Below are 25,923 nucleotides of genomic sequence, written 5' to 3'. Positions count from 1 at the left end.
ATTTTTAAGCCAGGTTGGCATTTACATATTGCCAAGGCATGGCTGAACCGATGAAGGATGGGGGGGAAGAAAAAGAAATTCAGTAGAGAATTTAAATATTACAAAAATATTTTTTTTTGAAAAAATGCAGCAGGATGCCCACTTGCTATTGCTAACTGAAGCATGAAAAGAAGTACAGACCGGTTGTCTTTGATCCTTGAATATTTGAAACAAATTCAATGTAAAGCTGAACCAAGTTTACCACACAAACAGCGGTGGCAGATTTATTTCACTTGAGATACAAATGCATGTCCACATGACAGGCATAATCTGACCATGAGGTGGAAGAAATGTTTCTATAGTAAGCGCAGGGAAATAGGGCGAGAAAAGGCTGGCGTGGTTAAACATTCTGGATTCAGAAATGCACAGTGCCCCACATGTGCCTCTGCACATAGGCTGTGCACGAGTCTGCACTCCCTATATGCAACTATGCATCTTCTAACAAGATGATCCAGAATTAGAGAGTTCTGGTGGCCCGCTTCTTTAAACTGTAAAGTTTATTCTTTTATGCTGTTATTCTTCTTCGCTTTCATTTTCTGGTTCCAAATCAGAATCGCCATTGATTTCCTTTTCAACAGCCATGTCTTGTTCATCTGATTGCTCCTCTTTTTCATCATCTTCATCCCAGTTTTCCTGGGGAAAAATAAACAGGAATGTTTGAACCTTTGACACTAGCACAACTATTGTTAAAAGAGAAGGGGAATCAGTCAGATCTGGTCTGATTCCACTTACATCTGAATCTTTATCTGCAATCATCTCATCATCAGACCCTTCCTCCGAGGATTCTACAAAGAGAAAATAATCCTTTAGCCTGGAGAACAGAGAGACTTTAAAATGTCTTTGTTCAAACAAAACCCAACCCCACATGCTGCTAGAGCTCCTCCCACTGTGTGATTTAAACTCCAAAACTAGTTCTACCTGAAGACTATGTTGATCAAAATGAACCAGGTACTAATCACTTCTGTGTGAAGTTACAGCAGACAAAAGGCCCAAACTAGAAGTGTACCTGCACACACACTGACACCATTACCTTGAAGTCCTGCTGACTCAAACAAGTAAAACCTCCATGACTGAATCTACCCTAGCAAAACAGCAGTTAGTACTAGAAATTTGAGGTAGGAAAACTAGATTCTTGCCAGTTAAATTAAGCTGCAAACTGAACTGGAGGGAAAGAGGGGGAAGGGGAAGAAGGAACAACCAACTGTAAGATGTCCCCACCATTTACTACTCACTTTCTTGCCATGGATGCCCCACAAAAACTCTCTACCATAGGTTGTCCACTACTAGATAAGCGCTAGAACATAAACAGGCATCAAGTATCAGCTGTCATGTGAATTCGGGAGTTGAACTACAGCTAGCATACAACACTCACCATCCTCATACACCAGCTTTGCAGTCTGATTAACCTCAGTTACATCCTGAACTTTTTCCGATGCTGCAACCTGAATGGAATTTGCACATTAGCCTTAGATGCAATCATGTATTCCAACCTTAAAAGTCAACAAAACTCAAAACAATATAAATGAAATCTACATCAAGTTTTACATATATTCATTCATTTATAATTGGATTTTAACAGCCAAATATGTAAGAAGGACATAAAATAAATCTTTAGGGGCATCTGCTCTGAAGTGGCTCTGTATCTTTTATGTATATTCCTCTTTAAAAAAAGCCAAGTGTTAGCAGACACACTGGGCAGGAAAAAACATGCAATACTTTCAGTGAGCAGGGGTGTTTTTAAAAAAAACACTGAAAAACACCATCAGTAATAACTACATAGTTAATCAACTGTACTGCTTTCAGCATCACCGGTGTGACTGTATAAGCAGCCACACTAAGTTCCTAATGACAGGTCCCATCAGATGCCATCACAACAGAAGGCTAAGTCTGCACAGACTGTTTCTTCCACACATCCCATGTCATTTAGCTGGAACTTACCTGGGTGACGAGAAGGAAGAGTCTTCCATGCAGACGAGAAAGCTTTTGCAAAGTTTTAACTCTGCTCTCCATTAATTGGTATAGCATTCCCAGTTGGGGAATAAGGTCTGGCAACTTGAGAGAAGGGGGGGGATGAAGAAAAATGAAGCTGTTAGCCAATACACAAATGCCGTATTTTTTAATTTTTAAACCACAGTTTTAAGTTTTGGCCAAAAAATGCTTCCTCATATTATTCCGGCCAGAAGGGAGAGCGGAGTTCATCATAAACATCACCTGCAGCCTAATCAATTAACATTTAGCCATGTTTAGAAGCATCGTTTGCTTTCAAAACACAGCAATTCTACTTTTACTACTTTTCCTTTCCTCTGTCACTAATATAGGTGGGTGTAGATGTAAAGCTGTCTAAATGGGAACTGAATATACACCACTTGTGAATGCAGGAACAGCAACATGTACAAGTTTTGATGCACAGCCATCTTTTTATAGATGGGAGATCTCCAAGAACAGAAAGAACTAAGAGTACCCAAATGCTACTTTTCAACTGAGCAAGAGTGAGTTTACCCATCACTTGTTAGGAAGGAAAGATTTGAAGCTAAAAGCTAATACACTACCCTACCCACACCAGCTCTGGCATACATTCATCCTATCAATCTAGTCATGCCCAAGACAGGCTCAAGGTTAGCATTACAGCAGCAAAATAAATTTAGTTCTAGAAGATTTAACGACACAGGCTATATTATTTTTTTGACAGTTATTTTGTTCCCTCACTCTCACAGGTATGACAAAACTTATTTTGGTTTGACTTTGGGATGACTATAATTATGTCATGAATGACTAAGACAAATTCTAGCAAATGTGCAGCAATATGGCAAAGTGGCAGATATACAGCCACTCTGCACTTTCATTTGGGCACTGCCATATGTGGATAGCAGGAGAGAGATTACTGAAGAAAGAACACAGATACATTTAGATGTTTAAGTCTAGTTTTATTTACACACATTAACCTTCAGCATGGTACTTACTGTGGAAAGGTAGGAGGCGTGTAGAGCAAAAACAGACTTTAGCCATCGAACCATTTGTGAGGCACTGGAAAAGAAAAATCAATCAAAAACATGCTGGTTGACAAACACCTATTTCATTTTCTAGATGCTAAAGTAGTTCTAATAAGAGTGCTTCACTTTCATTACACAAGAAGATAAAAACAGATGGAAATATAACAGTTTGGCTATACAGACGAGATACCTATGTAAGCTATTTTTTAGGAAAAGACAAGACATTTAAATAAAGGGGTAAAATCAGGCACGCTCAGGGGTCTGTGCTTCCCAAGTCTTTCACAGAAGGTTCAGATGAATGAAAGATCAAAGCATGATATTCTTTTCCACCCACAATGAGGGAAATCTCCTTTACCAATTAGGAACAGGGAAGATTACCTTTGCTAGTCTCATCAAAGCAATCCCAATAGCAATATAACAAGACTGAGGATTTTTGTTTGTTTCTAAACAAAACACCAGGAGGTGTCTAAAGATATCTGGTTGATAAGTAATCTGAACAAGCAATAAATCTGATAATGATTTTATTTTACATGCTCATCAGGTCAGAATTGTCAACATTCTGGGACTTCAGGTACCTTCTCAGGGATAACATGCTCATTTCAAATAGCCTTTTCCCTTTTTAATTTCACCCCATTCAGCTTGACAAAGCAGCATCTTGATATAAGTTCTTAGCAGTTGCAATCAGGTCAGAATTTTTTACTTCATGATGCTACAGTTTAATTAGTTATTACAGAAATCAACCAACAGGTGGAGTGAGGGACCACAACTGCCAACATTAAAAAGTTTTCAAGAAAGTTAAGTTGGGGGGAACATGTCTCCTACCTGTACGGGTTGCCTTGCAATCTCTTCGTAAGCTAAAGGGACAAAAAATAGTCAGTAACAAGCAACAAATGCACAATAACTTCACAACTCAACATTATATCCATGCGACAGCCCCAATACTGGGGCAGAAAAATCTCCATGCATTTGAAGTTTGCTAGAATTAACCACTGTCAGACTCCAGAATATTATATTGTTGGCTATTCCTTCCCATATGCAGGCTGATAACCTGCAGAAGCTGAGTTTCATTATTACAATAAAACTAGAACTCATAACATGCAATATATCCAGAGAAACTTCAGGCTGGCAGGAATAACTAGAACAAAATCTCTTGTGATTTTTTATGTGTCGTTCTATGTATCTGCCTAGCAGAGCAGCCACTACAAAGTTGACAGTTTCGTAAGTGAAGTTATCTTCAGGTAAAGGATATTTTATAGAACAAATCTCAAGCTCTGTCAAGCACAGTTACATGAGGATCCACCAAGATTATATTGTATTCAAACTCTCTAATACAGGTCCTGTAGACAAAATGCTGCACTCCATTAACGTCTAAGAAGTCTAAGAAGATATCACAACACATGCTTAATGGCAGTCTAACATTCAAAAATGTGCAGTATGAAAATTTCAGTTAAGATTACTGTCATGAATGAAATGACCAGCACATTAAAATACAGGAGAAAAACCTGACCGTTAACTTACGTTACAGAACATGATTCACATAAGAGCAACTAATAGACTTTCAGTTTAAATACAGTAATTTCTAAAAAAAAAAAAAAAAAGGCTAAGCATTACAATATTTCAGTTCAAATACAAATTTTATTTATTTCACTGAATAAGCAGTTTAGAAGCTAAATCCCATTTAAAAATGATTCCTAAACGATGTTGAAGAGCCCCAATATAGCAACAGTGCTTCTGAGATACCTTTGAAAGTGAGACACTCCAAGGAAATTGCCCCTGAATTTCCAAATGCTATCTAAGCTCATTTCTCCTTAAGTGTGTATCCTACTCTTCCTTCTCTTATGCAAGTGTTTTGCATATTTATGGACTTATGCTCATTTAACTTGCTCAGGCTAGCACTCATGGTCATTTATAAAATTATCATCTACTTTAATAGATTAAAAAAAAAAGATGCAACTGTAATCATTTACCATGGACTAAAGAAACTTTTTCTCTTCTTTTTCCCCAATTATATTATTATAACACTTAACGTTCTTCCTCACTGACAGGGGCACATTTTTCTTCGGTCAAGCTTTAACCAGATAAGATGAGAGTATATCAGAGATAAATTAAAAATTATTTCTCTATTGTACAACTACCAGCCAATTTTATTGCTAAAAATCAAAAGATTCATCCTGGAATTTCCACAGCTAGAACAGAAGTCAAATATGGTTTGTCTGACAGTACAAGAAATGCAGTCTCTCCTACCTCATGCAGCAGTGGAATGACAGCATGTATAGGCATTCTGGCTACGGTGTTCTTTATTAAAGCTTCCTTTCTTGTGGTAAGTACTTTCTGTTAAAATGGAAAAATATAATCAGAGAATCATTCAGCTTTAATATGTGTTTAAGTTAAATCCAAGTATTTTTGATTGCAATGTCCTTCCACTTCACTACCTTTGTATGCTCTGATGAAGGTAAATGTAATAAGATTTGCTATGAAAAGGACATTTTTCAAGTCAGCTCCAGCTGACAAAATAAGCCACTTGACTGACTAAGCCTTTTAAAAGCACCTACCACTACCCCTAGTATAACCACCCCACATTAAAAACAAAGCACTAAAGACAAATTAAGGATTTCTCTTGCTATTTTCTATGCTTCATTTCTGTAAAGAAATGCCTTTGACCAGTACTTGTAACAAGTAATTTCTAATCAGAATCAAATTCCTGAAAGATTTAGTTTACTGTTTCCCACTAGTCCAAGTGCAACAGTGAGCTTATCAAGTATAACTTTTGTCATCAATACATTTTTCAAGCAATATCTACTCAATAACTCTCCAGTCAGGTCTAAGCACAGATTATGCTCTTGCTCAAACTGAAGAAGAGACCATTATATTAGTAACATCACTTGTAAAACAGTCAAACTGTGACACAACAAATTTATCAGAAACAGATCTGCTTCAAAGTTCACAGACTGGCTTTGAAAGCAAGGTAGATAACAGCAAAAAAGAAAAAAGAAAAAAAAGAAAAAAAAGAAAAAGAAAAGAAAAAGAAAAGAAAAAGAAAAGGAAGAAAAAGTCATACCACTACTATGATTTATAATATCAGTGCCTCAAGCAGCAGACTGGCAAAAAGCAGCAGGGAGGAACAACAGGATCTTGATTGTTCAGCCCCTGCAATTTTCAGGAAGGCTCCCTACAAGTCTCAGCAAACAGATTAAACACCATACAATGACCTTGTAACACTTACATTTAAGATGTCTGAATCGTTGCTTTCCAAGCCTTGCACCAAAAGTACCGCGAAGCTATCAGTTTGTGGAAGGCCACCTGGAGTTTTTACTTTGCTTACATCAATATCCAATGCCCCCAGGCGCTCTTCAATGCTTTCCTGCAGACAGTAAACAAGGGCAGTGTCATTTCATTGTTGTTTCAGTTGTTCAGCACTTTCTCAGAGACATAAGCTGAAAGTGAAGCATCTAGCCTTCTACATCATTCCCTTCTACTGTGCTAGAAAATAACAGTCTTTGCATATTATTTTAAATGTACTGAGAGATAATAGCCAGAGGAAGTAGGAAAGACGAAGTTTTGACTGAGAAGCAGCAGTATATCTTAGCACAAGACAGGCACAACTATGTGACAAAGTCCTGCAGTAGCATGACAAAACTACGGACAATGTGCACAGGGCTTGGAGGAGGGAAAGGATTTTGACTGCAGGGAAGTCTCATTCATACAAAGAGATGATAATATTAATTTTGCCTCCACATCAAACACAGAAGGTCAGAGTTTACCTAAAGGAACTATAACTATGACATGATTCTAGTTTCTTCATTATTGCTGTGTTATAAAAATAAATAAATATATATACTTTTAAAGCACTTTACCTCTGTCTCTCCTGGTTTCCTTTTGCTTTTATTTTTCTCCTTTCCTGAGGGTGGAGCTTTGACGGATGCACTATGTCCTGGGATTCCAGGCACTAGAACTTTGGTGTCTGAGTTCACAACAGGCGTCTTGATCTAACAGAGAGAGATGACCACATATGCATGAATTGCTACTAGCTTGGTCTTTCTTCGAATTTAAAACAGCAATTTTATTCTGAGATTCATACATATGGTAAAACCAGCCTGCCACAACACATTTTCTTGAAGTATACACTAAGAAAATCCTGTATTTTTAAGAACCACAAATAACTTAAAGCAACATTCAGCTAATTTTCGTAACTGAACTAAAATGTTATAGAGCCTGTGGAGTCACTTTTGAATCATTTTCTTTTCAAGCTTGTCCCATAACCCTCAGTGAACAGTGTTTGTTTCCAACAACAAATACATGGATCTTTACTGGCAATAGATACCACACAATCAAGCCCATAAACAACATGCAGGTTAATTCACTTTCCACTGAAAGGTAACAACTGCTTATAAACAGCTGCAACATGCAGCAGTAAGAGATGGTTACCATCCACTTCAATTGCACTGATTTCCTTTTGAGGGGAGCTCAGAGGCAGAACTCAGTAGTCTGAATTAGACTATGACCATGATACCAAACATAGCAACCTTAGATTATACCAAACATGGTATAATCCCAAAGATGGGATCTATGTTCAATAACACAAAGAAGATCAAGTTTTAAAGGCAGTATGTTTAACAACTCAGTGCACCCCTGAACCACACAGGATATGTATAGTTGAGTATGCTACTTCCAGAACACTCCTTTAACTGCAGCTCTTCTGTGGAGGCCATTTATTGACATACTTACCCACTCATTTTACTTTGAGTCCTGCTGGGTGCCCAGTAAAGTGATACAAATATTAACTACTACAGTGAGCATATCAACATCCAGGTGCTTTGGGTAAAAGTTAGATTTCCTAAATAAAAATTTGATTCCATGGTCCAATAACTTTATTGTAGAACATCAATGACATTAAAATACTACCTACTTAGTTCAACACACTAATGCTATCTTTCTCTTCACAAGGCATGCTCAGACAGCCAAGAGAAATGTCTTTTCACTGGAATTCAGAAAAAAAGCGAAACCAAGTTGGAGGTCATCACTGCATGCCAAGGCATTCCTACATCTTTCGCTGCACTCCAACTCTGTTACCCACTGGCTCTGGCAGTGAGGAATTACCACGAAGCCCCACCCAGCTGATGGAGTGCCATAACCTGTCGCTAACTCATGGGTTAGAATGAGAGTGCCGTCCGCGCGTTTCACTTCCGCTGTACATGCTCCAACTCTGAGAGGCAGGCCTTCAAGAGGAGAGGGCACTCAGCAGTGCGATGTACACCCTCCCAGCAGGGTCTTCCCCTTTCTGGCCCTGCAGACGCGTCCGAGGAACACTTCGGTCCTTACTAGCAATTCCATCACCAGTGAAACAAGAAGGGCACAGGGAACGTGGATGTGCAAAGGCAATGCCCTTGAATACATGTATTTATTGATAAAGAATTCATGACCTACCTCTTAACCCCCAGGGGACCCTGTATGAGGGAAAATGGTGGCAAGTGGCCTCAGTGGACACTGAGGCCATTTAAACTTCAAGCTCCCATTCCCCAGTGCCATATCCCTGTGAGTAGGAATATATGAAGGCCAACTCAAGGAAGAGTCAAAATGACATACCCTTTAAGGCTCTACTTCATTTTATTTAGATTAGAAAACTTCACCCCAAACCATTAGGGTCAAACAGCCTGTACATAACAAACTCTAGGGGAGGAACTCATCTTGAGCAGAAAAGAAGCCAACAGACAGAAGGAATCCTCTCTATCTAAGCATACCTGCTCAGAACAGAACTTCCTATGAGCTATGAGCGGGTAACCGTGCATCAGAGCATGCTGGGACACACAACGAGGCACACTTCACGCACATCTGCTTGAGTGCTACAGACATCTGTTACTACACTGCAGCACTAAACTGATCCATCCAGAAATCCAACCTCGTTTTAGAAGAAAGCAATGAGTTCTAGCATTTCCAAAGTAAAACAAGAGCAGCAGTGGGATCGTATTTCACACAAAGCTCACCTTTGTTACAGCCACATCTGTTTTAAGTGCCAACACTTTCTGGACATCCCGTATCAAACATACGTGGGATTCAGTGGTGTTCAAAGACTAGGACAGACAAAAATAAGAACGGTTAACATCTGAAGTTCACCCCTATGACTCATTAAGCTACTGAAAAATGGGAAAAAACTCCAGAGATATAGCGAAGAATGATTTTTTTTTCCACTCTAGAACAGCAGCTGCTTTGCACATCTGCCTTTTGTTACCAGATCTCTATGTTCTGCAAGGAGGCTCACACAGGTAAACTGAACCAGTATTAAAACCAGTTTCAAGAAGCCGTTGCAATAGCCTACTCAGTAACAGCTGAAATGGCAGCATGCAGTCAGCAATATTGCTAAGTTATATTTTAATTGAAAAAATAAAAAAAAGGAAGAATACAAATCTCCCTTCAAAAGAGCTCGGGGGCAAATGTTCCTTATTCCTTCCCTTTGTTTCTGGGACGAGCTTTGTCTCATGATGCAATTCCAGGAAAAAAAAACCCAAAACCCTCCCACTCAGAGCAGTATGCAGTCCATATTATGAAAACTCCAAAAACTTCAGTAAGTTTTACATACCACTCTCTCTATGATGGGCTGTAAGGTGTTACCATACACAAGCAGCAAAGACTGTTTGTCTGTGCAAAATGCAGCTGCTAGAATAGGGACTGGTTTTGGCGTGGAGTCCTCATCATTTCCAGGCGTTGCTATCTGGATAGTGCAGTTTGATGTTAAGGGTTTTTTGCAGTAACTGAGGAAAAAAAAAAAAAAAAGAGAGAGAGAAAGAAATGGAAAAATCCAACAGGTTTACCTCAAAGACTTCAATATTGTTTACATCTAAGCACCTTTTATTAGCAAGTCCTCAGCAAACTTAGCTACAGTTTTCATCTCTTACAGGTGGTTTAGACGAGGCACGCAGAGACAAAAACCTTGGCTAAAGCAACAGTTAATAGCAAAGCACAGCAAAGCTCCCAACACAAGTTCTCCTTCTGCATGCTAGCTACTCCTTCCCTGCATCACATACCCAAAGAACTCACATTTCCCAAAAAACTTGTCAAATAATTTAAGACAGGACCAGTTGGAATGGAACTTGGTTTTTGTACAGATGTAATAGCTTAAATGTTGCAGCATTGCCTTGCAATAATCCCAGACCTTTCCCAAATACACCTTCAGAATGAATACTAACTTACCCATTTAAAATATGTTCAAATAAATGCAACTGCCCATCTCTGCACACAACTGCTAACTTCACAGGCTGAAAGAATTCACAATAAAAGATTTTAATTAGACCAAAAGACAAACCTCCTATAAGTACATGGCATCAAGAGCTGCTTGCGTGGTTATGATTTGACTTTTTTCGGTAACTAAACACACTACAGATATAGCTAAGGCTGTAAGGAAGGTCAAAGATAGTAACACCTCAAGAACATTTAAGACAGTTATTAGGAGACAAAAAGATAATTCATATAACTCTATTTTTACTGTATGGTTACTGACCATGTCAAAATCTGAACAGTTTGGATACTATCAGAGAGGAGCAATGTTTCAAAAATATGGCTCCCAACACGTCTAGAGGCACAGGCATACACAAAGGGGCTGAGGCTATGCTTAGAAGAAAGAAACTGAGACAAAGGACTCTGATCAATTAAATGAAAGGTGTACTTTACAGAATACTCTACCTCCAATGTATGCAATAAGAGGCACAACTGGAAACATTAAAAAGCATAGCATGAAATGCTCTCTTTATAAAGGAATCTAAAGGCACCAGGGGAAGTGTTAAAGGCTGAAACAGTTTTATGAACAAGTTTCATATGCGGACATTTTTCATAAGACGACTACTTTAAAACACTTCTACTTTAACTGAAAACAGAAGTATTACTTGATGAAACTGAAAGACTATGGGAATGCATGTTTCTATTACAACTCAATAGAGACTACTTAATTCAAAATGCAGTTATACTGCCAAAGCCATGTTAAATCAGAAAAAACAGCACCATAACTCTATTTCAGAAATACTTTTTCTGTAGCTTTTGATGCCAAGATCTAACAAATAATTCTGATTACTAACTCGTCCTAAATAGGAAACAACAGACATTTTCACCATCACAAGCAAGACTATGGAAAAAAAACTAAATTTGTACTTAGTAGCTTTGCAAAATGAGTGTTTCAAACTATTTATAAATGCACATGTAACAAATATCCTCAACCCACGAATTGGCTAGCACTCAGATCTCATTTCTGCATAACAGAAATCAAACTCACAAACCAAACTGCTTTCTTCACACCCTAAAAGGAAAGTGATAATGACAATTTAAAATTGCTGAATATATTTAGTTACAAACTACTGCTCCTACCTCTTCTTTGACTTCTGACACAGTCAGGTCAATAAATGTTGGTTCATCTGTTACTGTGAAAGACATCACGGCATTCTTTTCTTTCCTATCTGATCTGATTTGCCTGGAGACATAAAACAGCACACATTATTTACCATAGCACAAACTGCACCCTCTGCATCTGGGAAGAAGAAGAGTATTAAAGCCTATAAACGATGACTGTGGTAGTATTTACCTCATCCAAAAATACCTGTGCTGTAACTACAGCTCTCAGCTTTAAGAACTTAAGTGCTCTAATTCCAAGTGCAAGGTAACTCCGTGTGAAATTAAGCAAGAAGAAAATCTAGCCTAAATCCTTCAATAAATTCAAAGAATAAGCAAGCCTATCACACAGTATGCTCTCAGCATACATTAGTGATTTAAGCAGTGACTGCTGGAAGCATGCTCAGACACAGCCAAGGAAATTCATGTCTTCATTCAACAATCAGTAAGTTGAAACCACCATTTAAGAGATCATCATCGCATTTCTCCAGAGCGCCCCTTCTGCTTAATCACAGAACTCAGAACATACTTGTTGAGTCTAGCCTCAATACTGACTATAAACAAAGTCAGGAAGGAGAAAAGCTTACATACCATACACTCAGTAACCGGTCATGTACAGCTCCAGACAAGAAATAAAGTCCTGTAATTCCATCAAAGGGCTTACTTTCATTCATAGGTTTCACTGTGGTGAACATTAATGATGAAACTGATGTAGCATGGCCTGTGAAATGCTATCAGAAAAAAAAGAAATTTTTTCAAACACTACCACAAGCAGTCATATGGCAAAGATTAAAATATCAGTTAACAAAGAACATTAGGAACGATCCAAGTGTTACTAAGTGAACAAGAACATTCCAGTATTTTTTTTTATATTCATAGAGTCTAGTTTCTTTCCATTTCTGTATTTCAAGGAAAGGTTTTCTAAACTTCCAGATAATTATCAGAATTTTAAAAGTTAAACAAGGAATAAAAGGCAAACTTAACAAGACTAAGCCCATGCAAAAGAAGCTGCATCTGCTTGTATGGCTGTTACTGTCAAAAACACTTTTCCACGTGCTTCATCTTTTACAATGAAACTAGATTCACAGTTTCATTTTCAGCTGTTAAGACAAGCAAACAGGTCTGCTGACTTACTACAGTTGTTCAAACCCATCCACCCCACCCCCCAAAAAATCAGTTCTTCAATTCCACTTTTGCAAATCATGTTTTTGGCCATCACGGGATGCAGACATACACACTAGATGCCATACGCCAGCAAGACAACAGTATGGCTCCTGAAGTAAAGGCTTGCTTACCCCATAGCAAGTACCAAGAGAGATCCAAAGACTAGTTACCTCCTATCTACCAGCAGGCAACAGAGCACAGCTGCATTTATGGAACAGTCAAAACAGAGTAACTTGCTCATGTGCAAGCCCTACCCAAGAAACAAGGGTTTTGCTCCTATGCTTTCCAAAAGTTTAAACAGCAAAACTAAGAAGGCCACCAGTTACGTGAAGTTTCCCAAAGAAACCCAATGGATTTAAAGAGAGACTTATCACAAAGGTCAGTGCGCTCAAAGACACAAACCTCTGTCAGCAGCAAACTAATATTGCGGTGAACTGTATTCCTCTGCTAGCAGAGCATTAGAAAGGGACCCGGGGTGGGGGGCACCTAACTTTATACTACAGGTTTGAGAAAGGGTGCTGGTAGCATGCTCAGACACAGCCAAGGAATTTAACGTCCTCATTCAACTGTCAGCAAGTTGAAACCACAGTTGAGGGTATCATCACAGCAACAGCTTCCAGCAATCCCAAAGCTGTCAATTGTCTCTTCACATCCAAAAAAATTTCAGATGTCCTATAAGCAAACACTAGATACATAATGTCACCAACAAAGAGGTGTACTTTTTACATCTAGTTGAACAAAATTACTTACTCTGTAGACTTCTTTGGTCTCCAGGTCCCACAGTTTTATAGTTCTACCAGCTGACAGCAGCATCTTCCCATCTGGACTGAGGCATAGAGAGCTGACACTGCTGTTGTCTGCTTTCCACTTGCTGGAATTTGGATGCAGGATTTTTGCACAAAGGGATAAAGATGGAGAAACAAAAGAAAATATTCATTAGCGTAATCTCAAAATGTGCATCAGACATGCTAAAAATTTTAAAGAAAAGTTATTAAAAAAAAATCTAAGTTGAAGATGAGGTCAAAGCTATTCTATTTCTGCTCTTCTCCCTCAAATTTGTTTACACATAATAATATGGAAGCTCATCAAAAACAGACATGCTTAATATTGAACCAGTGTTCACATTTTTTTAACATTTGCCTATTCTGTGATACTGCCTACTACCCAAAATAGAGCAACATGAGCTATACCACTTAAAGACATTTCTTTGCACCATAATCCAAAAAGCATATACCAACTTATCCAGATGGGACACCTCTGAATACTAAAATCCACAATATTAGGGCTCACTAAATCCCTGGTTTTGCTTCCTAGTCTGTCATTGACACGGACAATAATAAACTTGGTCTCGTTAACAGTCTACGAAGTCCACAGTTCAAAGCACTATTTAAAAAAAAAAAAATGCTGTCATTAAATGCTTGTATCTGCTTAGAAAGAGGGAGTACTACATGTTTTTCACAGGGCAAAATTACAAGGAAAGCATAACACAAACCCTTTATAAGAAGTATCCTGCAATTCATCACAATCCAATTATAAACAGTTGCTCTAAAACATTTCCATACAACTTTTGCATGCTTGGGCAACACCTCTCTTATTTCTTCCACAATAGAACTTGCTATTGTATCACCATTTATTGTATCACCATTGATTCGTAGAAGCTAAAAGTTTTACTGCCTACAAACTGCACAAACATTATACCTTACACAGAATACCACAAAATTTTGTATTCTCTTCCAAAGAGGACAGGATTAAGAGAACGTCAAACCTAGCTCCATTTAATGAGGTGAGCACAAGGAGTTAGTTTTAAATGTACTAAAAAAACTAGTCTAAATCAGACTATTCTTAATCTAAAGAATGTAAGTCACAGCAAAAATCTTAATTTTTGCTTAGGATATTCTTGATATAATTTTACAGAAAAAAAAATTAAATAGGGCATCATGAAGCAAGAAGCTGAATAATGAGATGCACCGAATGCATCTGAGTGCTCTCAGAGTACTTGAGATGTGAAAAAGTTACCACAGAAATAAAACAAAAATAATCGTCCATAATTCATAGAGATGGGACACGTTAGGGGGACACCACAGTTGAAAGAACCAGCGTGCATGCCAACATATATTTCAATTTCTTACAAAGACAGTTGTGGAAATTGGCTGCTTTTTTGTTTCTGATCTTTATTGCAATAAAAGCATCATCATAAAGCGTATTCTCTCAAGAAGCTACTGAAACAGCAACCAGTAGAAACACAGAGTCCATACTCACACCCATGGCTATTTTTTTTAAAAAAATCTTTTTTTTTTTTTTAAATCAGTTACATTTAACAACTGATGTGCTTAAAAAGGCATTCAGATCAAGCCACTGTTCAAAGTTAAAGGTGTCATTTTCACAGCTACAAGCCCCATGAGGCTGTAAGATCATTCAAAAGCAGAAAAGCAGTATGTTTTAGAAATACTTACAAGTAATAAAAGATGCTTAAGGGCTTGCTTTCCCCCTTTGCAGCCTACCTCTCTCCAACACCTTGTCTTGCCTCCTCCTGTACAGTAACTCCCTCTTCCCCAAAAGCACATACCTCTAACAGCAACTTAAATCTGTGCTCCACAGATCTCCTGGAGTGGTTCTATGGACTACCTCTACAGTAATTTAAAAAGTTAAACCTATAGTCGTATGGTTTGAATTCCTTATCTAGCAGTCCATACCTCTGCTGGAAAATGCTTTAGGAGTTTGCAAACCAAAAGAAATATAACACCACTTCTCTACCCCAAAAGCAACCATCCTGAGTTCCCCATGGGATACATAAGAATTCATTTTCCAGGTACTCGTAAGTATTAAAGAATGCCTGTAATCTGAGGTACATTAGGCACAAACAGTTATGCTGAGTGTGTTGTTCTTTCTGTTCTTGTCAACATGGCTAAAATTTGGAAGAATTATTCTTCTACTCTTTTCAATTTCAGTAACCTTAGATATGACTTGTAATATCAACAGAGAAAAGTTTTCAGGTAAAAGCATTATATTAGATTGTGGGTGTACCTTTTATTTACATACTCTAGTAATGATTTTTTTTGCCCTCTTCAAAATTAGTAAATACAATGCCTGTAATTTCCTTTTATATGTTCAATCTCCATGTCAAATCTAAGAGTACTTATCAGTATTTTCCTACTAGTTACAACAGAAGCTGAGTATTGTCACAAAGTAGTTATCATTACATTCAACCTTTTAGCAGAGTTTCTAGGGGTGGTGTTCTCCTCAGTTCAATGGAAAAAGACTCTGGTAGGAGTAGATGCATCCTATGCATTAGCAGGGGTTTGAGTAGCTGGTGTCACAGACAGGTCTTTGGCTTTTGTAACTAAAGGGCCCTTTGAGCAAAAGAAAGGCTGCCAAGGAGATATGGCACCCACGTGGCAAACTGGGGCAAAAGCAAGTTTGCCAACAGGCTTGCTAATCTAGTAAAGAAGGAATTAAGCTAGGTTTGTTGTGAAGACAGTAACCAAAGCCCCCTCTGCGGGGGCAGAGGGAAGCATGCAGGAAAATGCATGATAGGAAAGATTCTCACATTTACCCTGAGAAATCAGCATGATGGGGGCCCACCTCAAGTGCCTGCACACAAACACACACATCATGGGAAACAAACAGGAGGAATTAGATGTCTTTGTGCAACTTCAGTGCTTTGATCTCACTGGGATCACAGAAGAACAGCAAGATAGCTTGGAAGATGGGAACGCTGACTTTTAGGAAGCCTCTTTAGGAAGGACAGGCCAGGAGGGCAAGGAGTTTTGTTCTACACAAAAGGGTGGCTCAACTGCATGAAGCTTTGCTTTGAAACAGGCAAAAAGCCAGTTGAGAACTTATCTGTAACGATCAGAAGAGACCAGCAAGGGTGATGTGGTGGGCATCTGCTACATATCACCCAACTAAAAAGAAATAGATAAAGCTTCACAGTCCCAGACCCTGGCTTTAATCACCTCCAACATCTGGTGGAAGGGCAACATAGAGCACAAGCAATCCTGGAGACTTCTGGCAAATGCTGAGGACAATTTCTTGATGCAAGTGACTGACAACCAGACTAAGAGAGGTGCTTTACTGGACCAGCTACTTAAAAAGAAGGGAGAACTGGTCAGGGATATGATGGTTGAGGACAACTTAGCTAGAGCAAGCACAAGACCAATGGAATATAACATCCTGAGAAAAATCATCCAGATAAATAGCAAAATTACAACCCTGGACTTGAGGAGAGCAGACTACAACTTGTTCAGGGAACTGGCTGGCAGGATCCCACCAGAGACTGCTCTGAAGGACAAAGGGGCCCAGTAAAGTTTGCTGATCTTCTGGAATAACCTCCTCAAAGCACAAAAACTGTCCATTCAGATGTGCAGAAAGTCACCAGATGTTGCAGAAGCTGGCTTGGCCAAATGGGTAACTCCTGACTGAGCTTAAACACAAAAAAGAAGTATAGAGAAGGTGAAAGTGAGGATGGGCTATGCAGAGAAATATAAAAACATTGCCTGGGCATGCAGGGACAGAATTAGGAAAACCAAAGCTCAGCAGGTGTTCTAACCAGCAGGGAATATGAGGGCCAACAAAAGGGGCATCTACTGGCTCATCGGCAGCAGTAACATTGTAACTATAGATATTAGGTGCCTGTTAACTGAATGGTGCAAGGAACCCATTCAGAATGAAGAAAAGGACAAAGCATTGAATGGAAGGGTCACTATCAGGCCTTCTGTGATCCTGAGCTTAGCGACAGAGTCTGAGGGAGCAAAGCATTACCCACAGTAAAGGAAGATCAAGTTAGGGACCGCTAAAGCAAATCTGACATACACAACATGAGACTCAATGGGATACATCCAGAAGTGCTGAGGCCAATGCTATTACAAATGCACTCTATCATCTTTGAATGGCCATGAAGATCAGGGGAGATTCCCGATGACTGAAAAAAATTGCAAATGTCACATCTACAAGAATGAGGATCCAGGAAACAACAGGGAAGATTATATAGCAAACCCACGTGGAAGCCATTTCCAGGCACATGAAGGTCAAAAAGGTGACTGGGAACAGACAGCATAGATTTACCAAGAACAAATCATGCTGGATCAGCTTGATTGCCTTCTAAATGAGACAACTGGCTTGGTGGACAAGGGGAGAGCAGCATGTCATTTAGCTTGACTTTAGCAGTGCTTTCAACAAAGTCTCCCACAGTATCATCACAGCCAAATTACAGTTATATTGACTGAGTGGATAAGACTCCAAGGTGTACTGAAAATTGGCTGGATCGCCCGGTTCAAATAGCTCTGGTCACTGGTATGAAGTCCAGCTGGTGGTCAGTTAGTAGCATCACTCCTTAAGGACATTCCAATACTGTTTAACATCTTCATTTATCATCCAGGTCTTCATTAATATCTGTAACAAGTTCACAGACAATACCAAACTGGGAAGTGCAATTGATGCACTGAAGGGCAGAGCTGCTAACTGTGAGCATTTCAACAGGTTGCAGCCATGGGCTGTCAGAAATCTCATGAAGTTCAACAAAGAAAAAATTAAAATCCTGCACATGGAATGGAAAAAGCCCAGTACAGGCTGAGGCCAAATGGCTAGAAAGCAGCTTTGCAGAAGAGGACCTGGGGATCCTCACAGACAAGTTGAACATGAGTTAGCAGTGAGCCCTTGCAGCAATGAGGTCAACTGCATACTGGGCTACATTAGCTAGAGGGTAGCAATCAGGTCAAGAGAAGGGATTCCTCTCCTCTATGAAGTACTTTTGAGACATATGAGCTCCATGTCCAGTTCTGGGACGTACAATAAAGTCACTTGGAGTAAACCCAGTCGAGGGCCATCAAGGAGGTTTAGGGGCTAGAGAATATGACATAAGAGGAAAAGGTGAGGTAGCTGGATTTGTTCAGTCCTAAGAGAAAACGAAGGGGAGATCTTACAGACATTTTCTTTTATTTTATGTCAGGGTCTCCACACAACCTAAGGATGCATCTCTTTCCTAGTGAAAATGGAAGAGGCTATTGATAGTGGGCTGTCTGCAGTGCCCCCACCATCTTTAACACTACTGGCCGAACTCCAGCAACAGTAACACAACAGTGGAAAACGTTAGGAAAAAGTAACAAGCGTAAGAGAAGGGTCAAGGTGCTATCACATACTAGGCAGTTTATTGAGGTGGAGACAACCAGGATCACTAGTACAAATCTTCTTTTGAGCTTAAAAAGAGTTTACCTTACTACAAAAGAAAAAAAAATACCTACCCTAAACATCTTGTTATTCTGCACTAAGCTCTGTTTTCTCCAATGGTACTTTAAAAGTACTAGCCTGCTCAGACAGCCAAGCGGAAACTGTCCACACTGCAGACCACTAGCAAGCAAAACCAAGTGGGTATCATCACAGCAAGGCACTTCAAACAATGCTGGGTGCATGTACAGATCTAACCTGGACGAGATATTCTAGTATCTGTTCCCCCATAGTTCCAAGGGTATCCTCTAGAAGCTATATTTTTCAGTGTCACAGAAGTGACTGGAAGCTTATGTCCTATTAAAAGTTAGCACTGAGGGACCTGAGTTTCTCTTAGTGGTTATTCATTTCATCTAGTCTTTCCAATACACAGAGAAAGAAATCACAGTGTGAGAAATCACTCTTTTATCCCTTAATAAAACCACTTCCAGGCTCTTGGAAATTTAAGAGCTGACAGTCAGTCTTGTATGCCGCGGACAAAGTTACCAGCAGCTGCTAGCACGAAGCCTGCATAGCAGAGTGCAGCATTTCCAACAGGACCTCACCAAAACTTGTGAAGGAGGTAATAAAAAAAGAAAAGCACCAACAAACTTGACTGAAAACAAGCATCACTCACCACTTCACTTTGCAGGTCTGTGTGTTCCATTCCACAATGTGTTTGTCCTCCGAACAGCTATATAAGCAACAGTTGTCCTGATGCCACCTCACACAATTTACTTTATTGTCATGGCCACCATCCTACAAAAGGTGAAAAAGGGTCATTAATGAATAAATGAAGAAGCCTTGACTACCGAGTCTTCCAGACACCAACACATTAAACAAGCTTGCGGGAACTAAATTCAAATCATTGGCAACTTGAAGAGGGATGCACAGCACATAATTTTTCTTTGTTTTTAAAGGACAACACATACATAAACAGTTAAAGACACTTCTGTGCACAGATTAAAGTATGAAATATTTATTTGAATTAGTTCCTGTTCTAGCTTTTTAAAGTTATCAACAAATTGTCCTGCCCAGCATTGATAAACACACATCCAAGCAAAGCTGTCTAACAGTATGAAACTTGCTCAGAGGAAAGGCTAACACAAGTGTCTTGCTGACAGTCATCTAAGCACCTCTTTGCTTAAGCGAGCTCAGAGATGGGTAACCTTCCCTTTGCACTCAGCTTTGAAGGAGTAAGCCATCATCCAATCAAAAGACCCTACAAAGGACATCATCCACATCTCTTATGAAATAATCAAGATGTCTGCAGCGCAAACATACCCTTTTATCATTTATCAAAATACGTCCTGCAGCATATAAAATTTCACTATTTGAAGCTGCACTAGCCAGCTCGGACTCCTCCCAAAAAGTCGTCTTTGCAAATCAGCTTTGAGCAAGACAAAAATAAATCACAGCAAGGCATTCTGTTTAATAAAGAAGACTAAGAGTGACTGCTCTTATTCCAGTGGGAATATTTTGATTCCAACTATCCATAGAAAAAGAACAAACTAAATAACACCTGCTACCCTGCTGCTATAGAAGAGCAGCCAATGTTTTCACAAACTGAACAAAATCATAAATTTTCATGTGAAACACCTTTACTTTGTTCATACTTTTCAGCTACAAATACAACTTTTCAATAAAATAAGAGTTAATACTGGTTAACTAGTGTCACTTGGATGCATCGTGATTTTAAAGAGTCATTGATTTCTCTTGATGTACATTTATCACCATACATGCAACTAACAGCTTAGAAGCAAGAGAATGCAAAGTATTTCATACATGCACTTCATAGAATCACTCTTACAGATTTATACTGCATATTACGTAGCTCAAGACTAAACAAACTACTACGTCCTAAGATAGACGTTACCAATGAGAAAGGCAAGTGCCAAAAATCAGAATATCTCAACTGAGAAAGATCATATACTGAGAGGGCCTAAAAGCTTCCACAAAAGGGCTAAGTTTGCATCTGTACAGAAGACTCCACCAGTGTGACATCTCCACAAGAGACGGTGAAAGCTTTAATCCTGCCCTCTTTCCCCACAACACTGCACACGCACTGGGGGTATGACACTCCCATGGAGGAGTTAACTGCTCGACTATGCCTTCCATCATTACTAGTGTTTCTAAAGTAAAATAACAAATTCATGTATAATGTTAAGATATTGCACTAATTTCAAAACCAAGATTTCTCAACTTGTATATATTGCCAACAACAGAAGAAGCACCATTCTGAGATTCCCAATCACCTGAATGATTACATTACTTTTATACTGGTTTTGAGCAGCAGATACAGCAGTACATACTGATCGAAATCATTACTATTTGGCAGCGCGATATAGAATACATTACTTACTAGTTTGCTCTGTAATTCTCCTTTTACTGTGCTATACAACAAAATGCTACCAACTGCTGTGCCAATAGCTAGGATATCTAACTGCTTGTCCACTTCTGTAACTTCAGACTTCCGTTTTTTCCTCTGCGGGCCATCCTGAAAAATTGAAAAACAAAAATAAAACAAATTAGTCCCACCAGCTACTTACAGTATTAGAGCAGAGGGAAAAAAACTTCTGCAAGTTTCAGATGCTGTCACCAAGTGCAAACTCTGATAAGGTGCAACGAGGAAGACACCTGTACACTGAAGTGCAGAACAACCTAAAGAGACCCATCTTGTACTTCCATGTACAACGTAATAAAGCTGCTATGAGTCATTTGGAAATATCTGAAGGGGAACATTTTGCTAGCCTAGCGACCACATACACAAGGGAAAAACTCACTCAAGTTTTTCATAGAGTTAGCTTCCCAAAGGCAGAAGATTAACTAGATCAGAATATTTCAACTCCAGAATGGAAGGGTTTGTTAGTTTTACCAGAAATGATCAGTTTACTATATCTTAAAAGCTATTCACACCAGTTTTGCAACTCCTAAATATTCATAATGCCTCTTAAAATAGAAAGCGCTAAACCACTTTGCAGAGGGAAGCACCTAGAACTTGAAGCCAAGTGATTTACCCAGGTCCTGAAGTTGGTATCACAAGTTCTCCTATAATCGGACGATCCTTAAGTCTTTACTCTCTTGCTTTGAGAGCGTGACCAACCACCTTATGGAGGGGTTTCACTTCATCTTTCTTAACCAAAAGTGTGTGAATACAGCATATCACTGGGAAGGGAAGAAGGAACAGGACTGGTGCTTGAGCAAGCCATAATTCAGAAACCACTAAATTTATTCAGTGAGTTAATCCCACATAACTAATCACAAAAAATGCATTTTAGAAGAAGGTGACATCCCCAAAACTGCCAGCTAGTTTTTAAATTGGACTTTAAGTCTCCTTATGTTTTTTATGTCACGACCAAGCATCCTCTCAGATTAAAAAAAAAAAAAATTCACCACACACAGTTAATGCTTCCTCTACACAACAAATATATTTGCACTAATGAACAACCAGAAGAAACCAAAGCATACTCATACAGAGATAAAATGTGAGCAACCAGCTCAGTATAAGCTCCATGTGGTGTAGCTACCTGTCATACAATAGACATACCACTCAATAATTTTTACTCAAGCCCATAAATATAATGACAATCAAGCTTTGGAAGCTTTCACCACAGCTCAAATTTAAAATTTTAACAGTGCAGGATATGTACTTTGGTTCTTGGAAGAAATGGGACTTCTCCTGTGTATTCAACACACACAGACAAAGTTTTCCAAAAGAAAACATGTTTCATTTTAAGCCAATAAATAGAGAAATGCCATATAACTATTTTTATATCAAAAGCAAGCTCTGGAGAAAGGAGAGGACACTGTTTTTGCAAGTATTTGTTTAGACTTCATCTTTCCTGGAAAAGGAAAAGTGTTTATAAAACACAGTGAAAACATAGGTGCTGAGAAACCATTGCAGTTGCAAAGCACAACCAAGTAAATCAATCAGGTTCTAAGACAACATATGATAAAAGACTCATGCATTAAATAAACTAGTTAAGTTTTTGGCAGCAATGCCAACTGAGCCATCCTGAAATAGTTCTTTGACATGCAAAGACAAGGACCGCATAAGCCAGTGGAGATGCAAGTACAGCTTTTCTAATACTTTTTGAATCTCTTCAGGCAGTTTTATTAGTTATGCCTCCCACCTCCCCACCCCCTTTTCCAAAGTTAAAACACAAACGAACAAATTTTTTCTTCTTCCCTTCCATTCAGTCTTTTAACTAAAATTCATTCACTTTCCTCCCATTTCTATTTGTCATAATTGACTTTCCTTGATACAATCCAAAAGGTATCATTACACAGCAACAAAATCACAGAAAAGTCCACAGATTTCCAAAGTCAAGGAGAAAGCTAGGGGCACTGAAAGTTTTTTGAAAGACGTTTTTTTACATCCTACTTCTTTATTGACCAGCCTCCATCAGCATTATTAATGGGGCATTTTGTCACAGAATTTTGCTTCAAGGAACTATCAGTGGGAAATTCAGGCACCAATTAGTGTTGGAAATGTCTAAAAAATACACTCTGAGAGCTAAGAAATTAATCAAACTCCTTTCTTGACCCACATTAGATAGTGCATAGACAGGCTTCTTGCAAACTTGCAGTAGAAATCCATGTGAAACTCGCTTGTCAACCAGGGCCTTAAATGTAAGAACATCTAGCTTTCATGGATAGGACATGAGAGCTTAGCTATACCAAGTATCAGTTACTTTTGAATTTTCAGATTTAGAATTCTTTCAGCTTTCACTGAAAAAGCACAGTATTTTAATTAGTAATAAAGATTAAAAATAAGTTAAAAGTAAAGGAATCATGCACACGGTCTTCCATAATTTCCTTTCTTGAGTATGGCAGACAGTAACATACAGACTTCCCCCCACCCCAAGAAATCACATCCCTGTTGCTCAGATGTGAAGTAAAGCACTTAAAACTCTGCAGTGGGGACAGCCCTGAAGAACCTTAGAGCTGAAGATGACAGAGCAGTTATCACAAAGAAACTGGAGGAAGCTATCCTGAAAGTCTGGTGGACCACACAGTGTTGCACAAGGCACCAACTCATGGAAGGGGAGACGGTGAACATGACAAGCGGGAAGCACTCGCACTACTAAAGCATGTGTGCAGGGAATGTCCCAGTAAGCCACCACAGTACCAGCAATTCCAGAGCCTGGAGTTCAAAACTTCATTTCTAATATTCCCCTCTAAAAATGTGGCCTTCATTAACATGGCAAGAGTCCAAACATACTTAGTTTAGGTGCAACTTGGCCAAACACCATTTCTGGATACCTACTGGTACAGTGTTACTGCTGAACACCAGATACTAGTACTAGCTACAGAGCTGTCAACTCTCCAGCAAAAATAGAAAAAAGACTAAACAATGTTAGAAAAAACACGTGCAACACAAGGTATTTGGCAGACCCATCATAGCTTTAGTTCTTCAGCTCAGTCTGAGGACAAACCAATGAGTTATGAAAGTATACAGCATACATATTCTAAGACGTGGTATGCTTTCCAGCTCCACTTGAAAATGTACCAACTTTCAGGTGGTTGACAGCATACTAGGATGATAAAGAAGTCCCTTCTTCAGGCAACCCTACGAAAAGGTTAAATTGCAGTACCTGTCACTTTTAGAGTGGCTCTCTAGAAAGGGATTAGTAGTTTTCAGAAGTCACTCAAACCTCCTGTGCTTACCTATTGTGCTTACCTAGTGTACCACAATAGTGCACTATGTTAGGTGTTTAAGGTGTGCTGCTGACAGCATAGATTAGCTCCATTTTCATAAGCAAGTTTCAATCTGGATGCAAGAAAGTGCAGAAGAACCTACATAGCTTTCCAATTAATTAGTGCACATATCCTTTTTTCCTCCTCTTCAAAGTTACATTACGAACAAGCAAGTTAAAGAAAAGCCAGTCCAGAACTAATGGACTCCACTGCACACTTCAGCTGCCCTTAAACCCTTAAAGTTTAGAGATTGAGTGCCTGAACTGATGAAAAACAGAACAGCAGTCTTCCTTCACACTGGTCATGAGCGCGTTAAGCACTTCAAAATACTCGTTATGGTATTTCCAATATACTAAACTGTCTACATACCAGAATGTATTAAAAAAACCCTCAGTCACAGTATTTCTGATGACAAAGGGTGGATCGTGCGTACTCCATCCAAGGGATATGTTGTGCTCAGGAAACGGTGTGTTCCAGCTAATGAAAGTAAAACTACTTCAATGTAAATACTACCAAATGACATCTTACCGAGCTATTCTCCAGGTATTTTCAGGCTGACTGCTTGTTGCGGTTAGCGCTAAATAAAACGAACTCAACGCGGAGAACTTCCAAGCCCCCTGACGAGCACTGTGAATAAAGTTACTAGATACCTACGTGCTGGCTCCTGCGCTCTGGAAGAGGTGCCGCTGGCACTCCAGCAGGTCGCGTGGAAATGTTTTAGAGTGGAGAGAGAGCGTGTTTAAGCCTACCTGAAGCAGACGTAACCCAGCAGCATATGAGCAGCATCTGGCCCGCTCCCCAACGCCGCCTCTCCGGCTAAGCCACCACGAGGCAAAGCAGAGCACCTTGCTCCTCCACGGGAGGGTTATCCCGCCCGGGTTACACACGAGACGAGCAGGCTCCCCGCTGGACGCCCCCGCTGCTGCACTGCCCGCTCCCCCGGGCTGCGCGGACCCCGCGGAAGCGCTGGGGAACCAGAACGAAGCCGCGGCCCCCCCGTCCCGGCCCCATGGCCCTCCCGGCCCCGGCCCCGCACCGCCACATGGCGCCCGGAGGGCGGAGCGCGGCGCGGCGGCCACGCGGGCGGCCCCAGGGGCGGCCCGCGTCCTACCTTGGAGGGGGGCTGCCGGCCGCCCGGCGGGGCCCAGGCCAGGCAGGTGCAGGCGGCGCTGAGGTGGGCGGAGGGCACGTACTCGTGCTGCAGGCGGCTGCCCGCCGTCTCCCACACGCGCAGCCGCCCATCCGCGCCGCACACAGCCAGGGAGCGGCGGTCGCCTGGGGAGAAGGCGCACGAGGCCCGCACCACCACCTCCCCGCCGCACGCCGCCGCCGCCATGGCGCTCCCGGCCCGGCCCGGCCCTCGGCTCCGCGCCGCTCCGCGCCCCGCCGCGCCGGCGCACCACCGGCCACGTGCTCGCGCGCCGCGCACGCGCGCCCCCCCGCGAGGCGTCACCGCGCC

At 40.2% G+C, this 25,923-nt stretch overlaps 1 protein-coding gene and 4 non-coding genes across 5 annotated transcripts; all 5 read right to left on the bottom strand.

Annotated features, from left to right (window-relative positions):
- Positions 1-232: 232 nt before the first annotated feature.
- Positions 233-25,923, bottom strand: WDR43 (WD repeat domain 43). The gene is made up of 18 exons (XM_064509909.1): positions 25,576-25,923; positions 21,127-21,261; positions 19,402-19,523; positions 13,314-13,434; positions 11,991-12,130; positions 11,379-11,481; positions 10,215-10,279; positions 9,604-9,775; positions 9,011-9,097; positions 6,884-7,015; positions 6,253-6,390; positions 5,274-5,360; positions 3,852-3,883; positions 3,000-3,063; positions 1,978-2,091; positions 1,412-1,481; positions 772-824; positions 233-672 (listed from the first exon to the last, which is right to left on the bottom strand). Exons 1-18 carry the CDS (start codon positions 25,798-25,800, stop codon positions 553-555), a joined length of 1,980 nt encoding a protein of 659 aa, XP_064365979.1. The 5' UTR covers positions 25,801-25,923; the 3' UTR covers positions 233-552.
- Positions 7,976-8,055, bottom strand: LOC112980117 (small nucleolar RNA SNORD53/SNORD92). Its single transcript, XR_003258353.1, has one exon. It is a non-coding gene; the product is annotated as a small nucleolar RNA SNORD53/SNORD92 (small nucleolar RNA).
- Positions 11,799-11,882, bottom strand: LOC112980120 (small nucleolar RNA SNORD53/SNORD92). Its single transcript, XR_003258356.1, has one exon. It is a non-coding gene; the product is annotated as a small nucleolar RNA SNORD53/SNORD92 (small nucleolar RNA).
- Positions 13,090-13,173, bottom strand: LOC112980119 (small nucleolar RNA SNORD53/SNORD92). Its single transcript, XR_003258355.1, has one exon. It is a non-coding gene; the product is annotated as a small nucleolar RNA SNORD53/SNORD92 (small nucleolar RNA).
- On the bottom strand, positions 18,867-18,944 carry LOC112980118 (small nucleolar RNA SNORD53/SNORD92). Its single transcript, XR_003258354.1, has one exon. It is a non-coding gene; the product is annotated as a small nucleolar RNA SNORD53/SNORD92 (small nucleolar RNA).

The sequence above is a fragment of the Dromaius novaehollandiae genome, chromosome 3 (genome assembly GCF_036370855.1).
Source record: "Dromaius novaehollandiae isolate bDroNov1 chromosome 3, bDroNov1.hap1, whole genome shotgun sequence".
NCBI lineage: Eukaryota > Metazoa > Chordata > Aves > Casuariiformes > Dromaiidae > Dromaius > Dromaius novaehollandiae.
The sequence above is the reverse complement of the archived record's forward strand: the minus strand, read 5'-3'. Positions and strand labels throughout refer to the sequence as shown.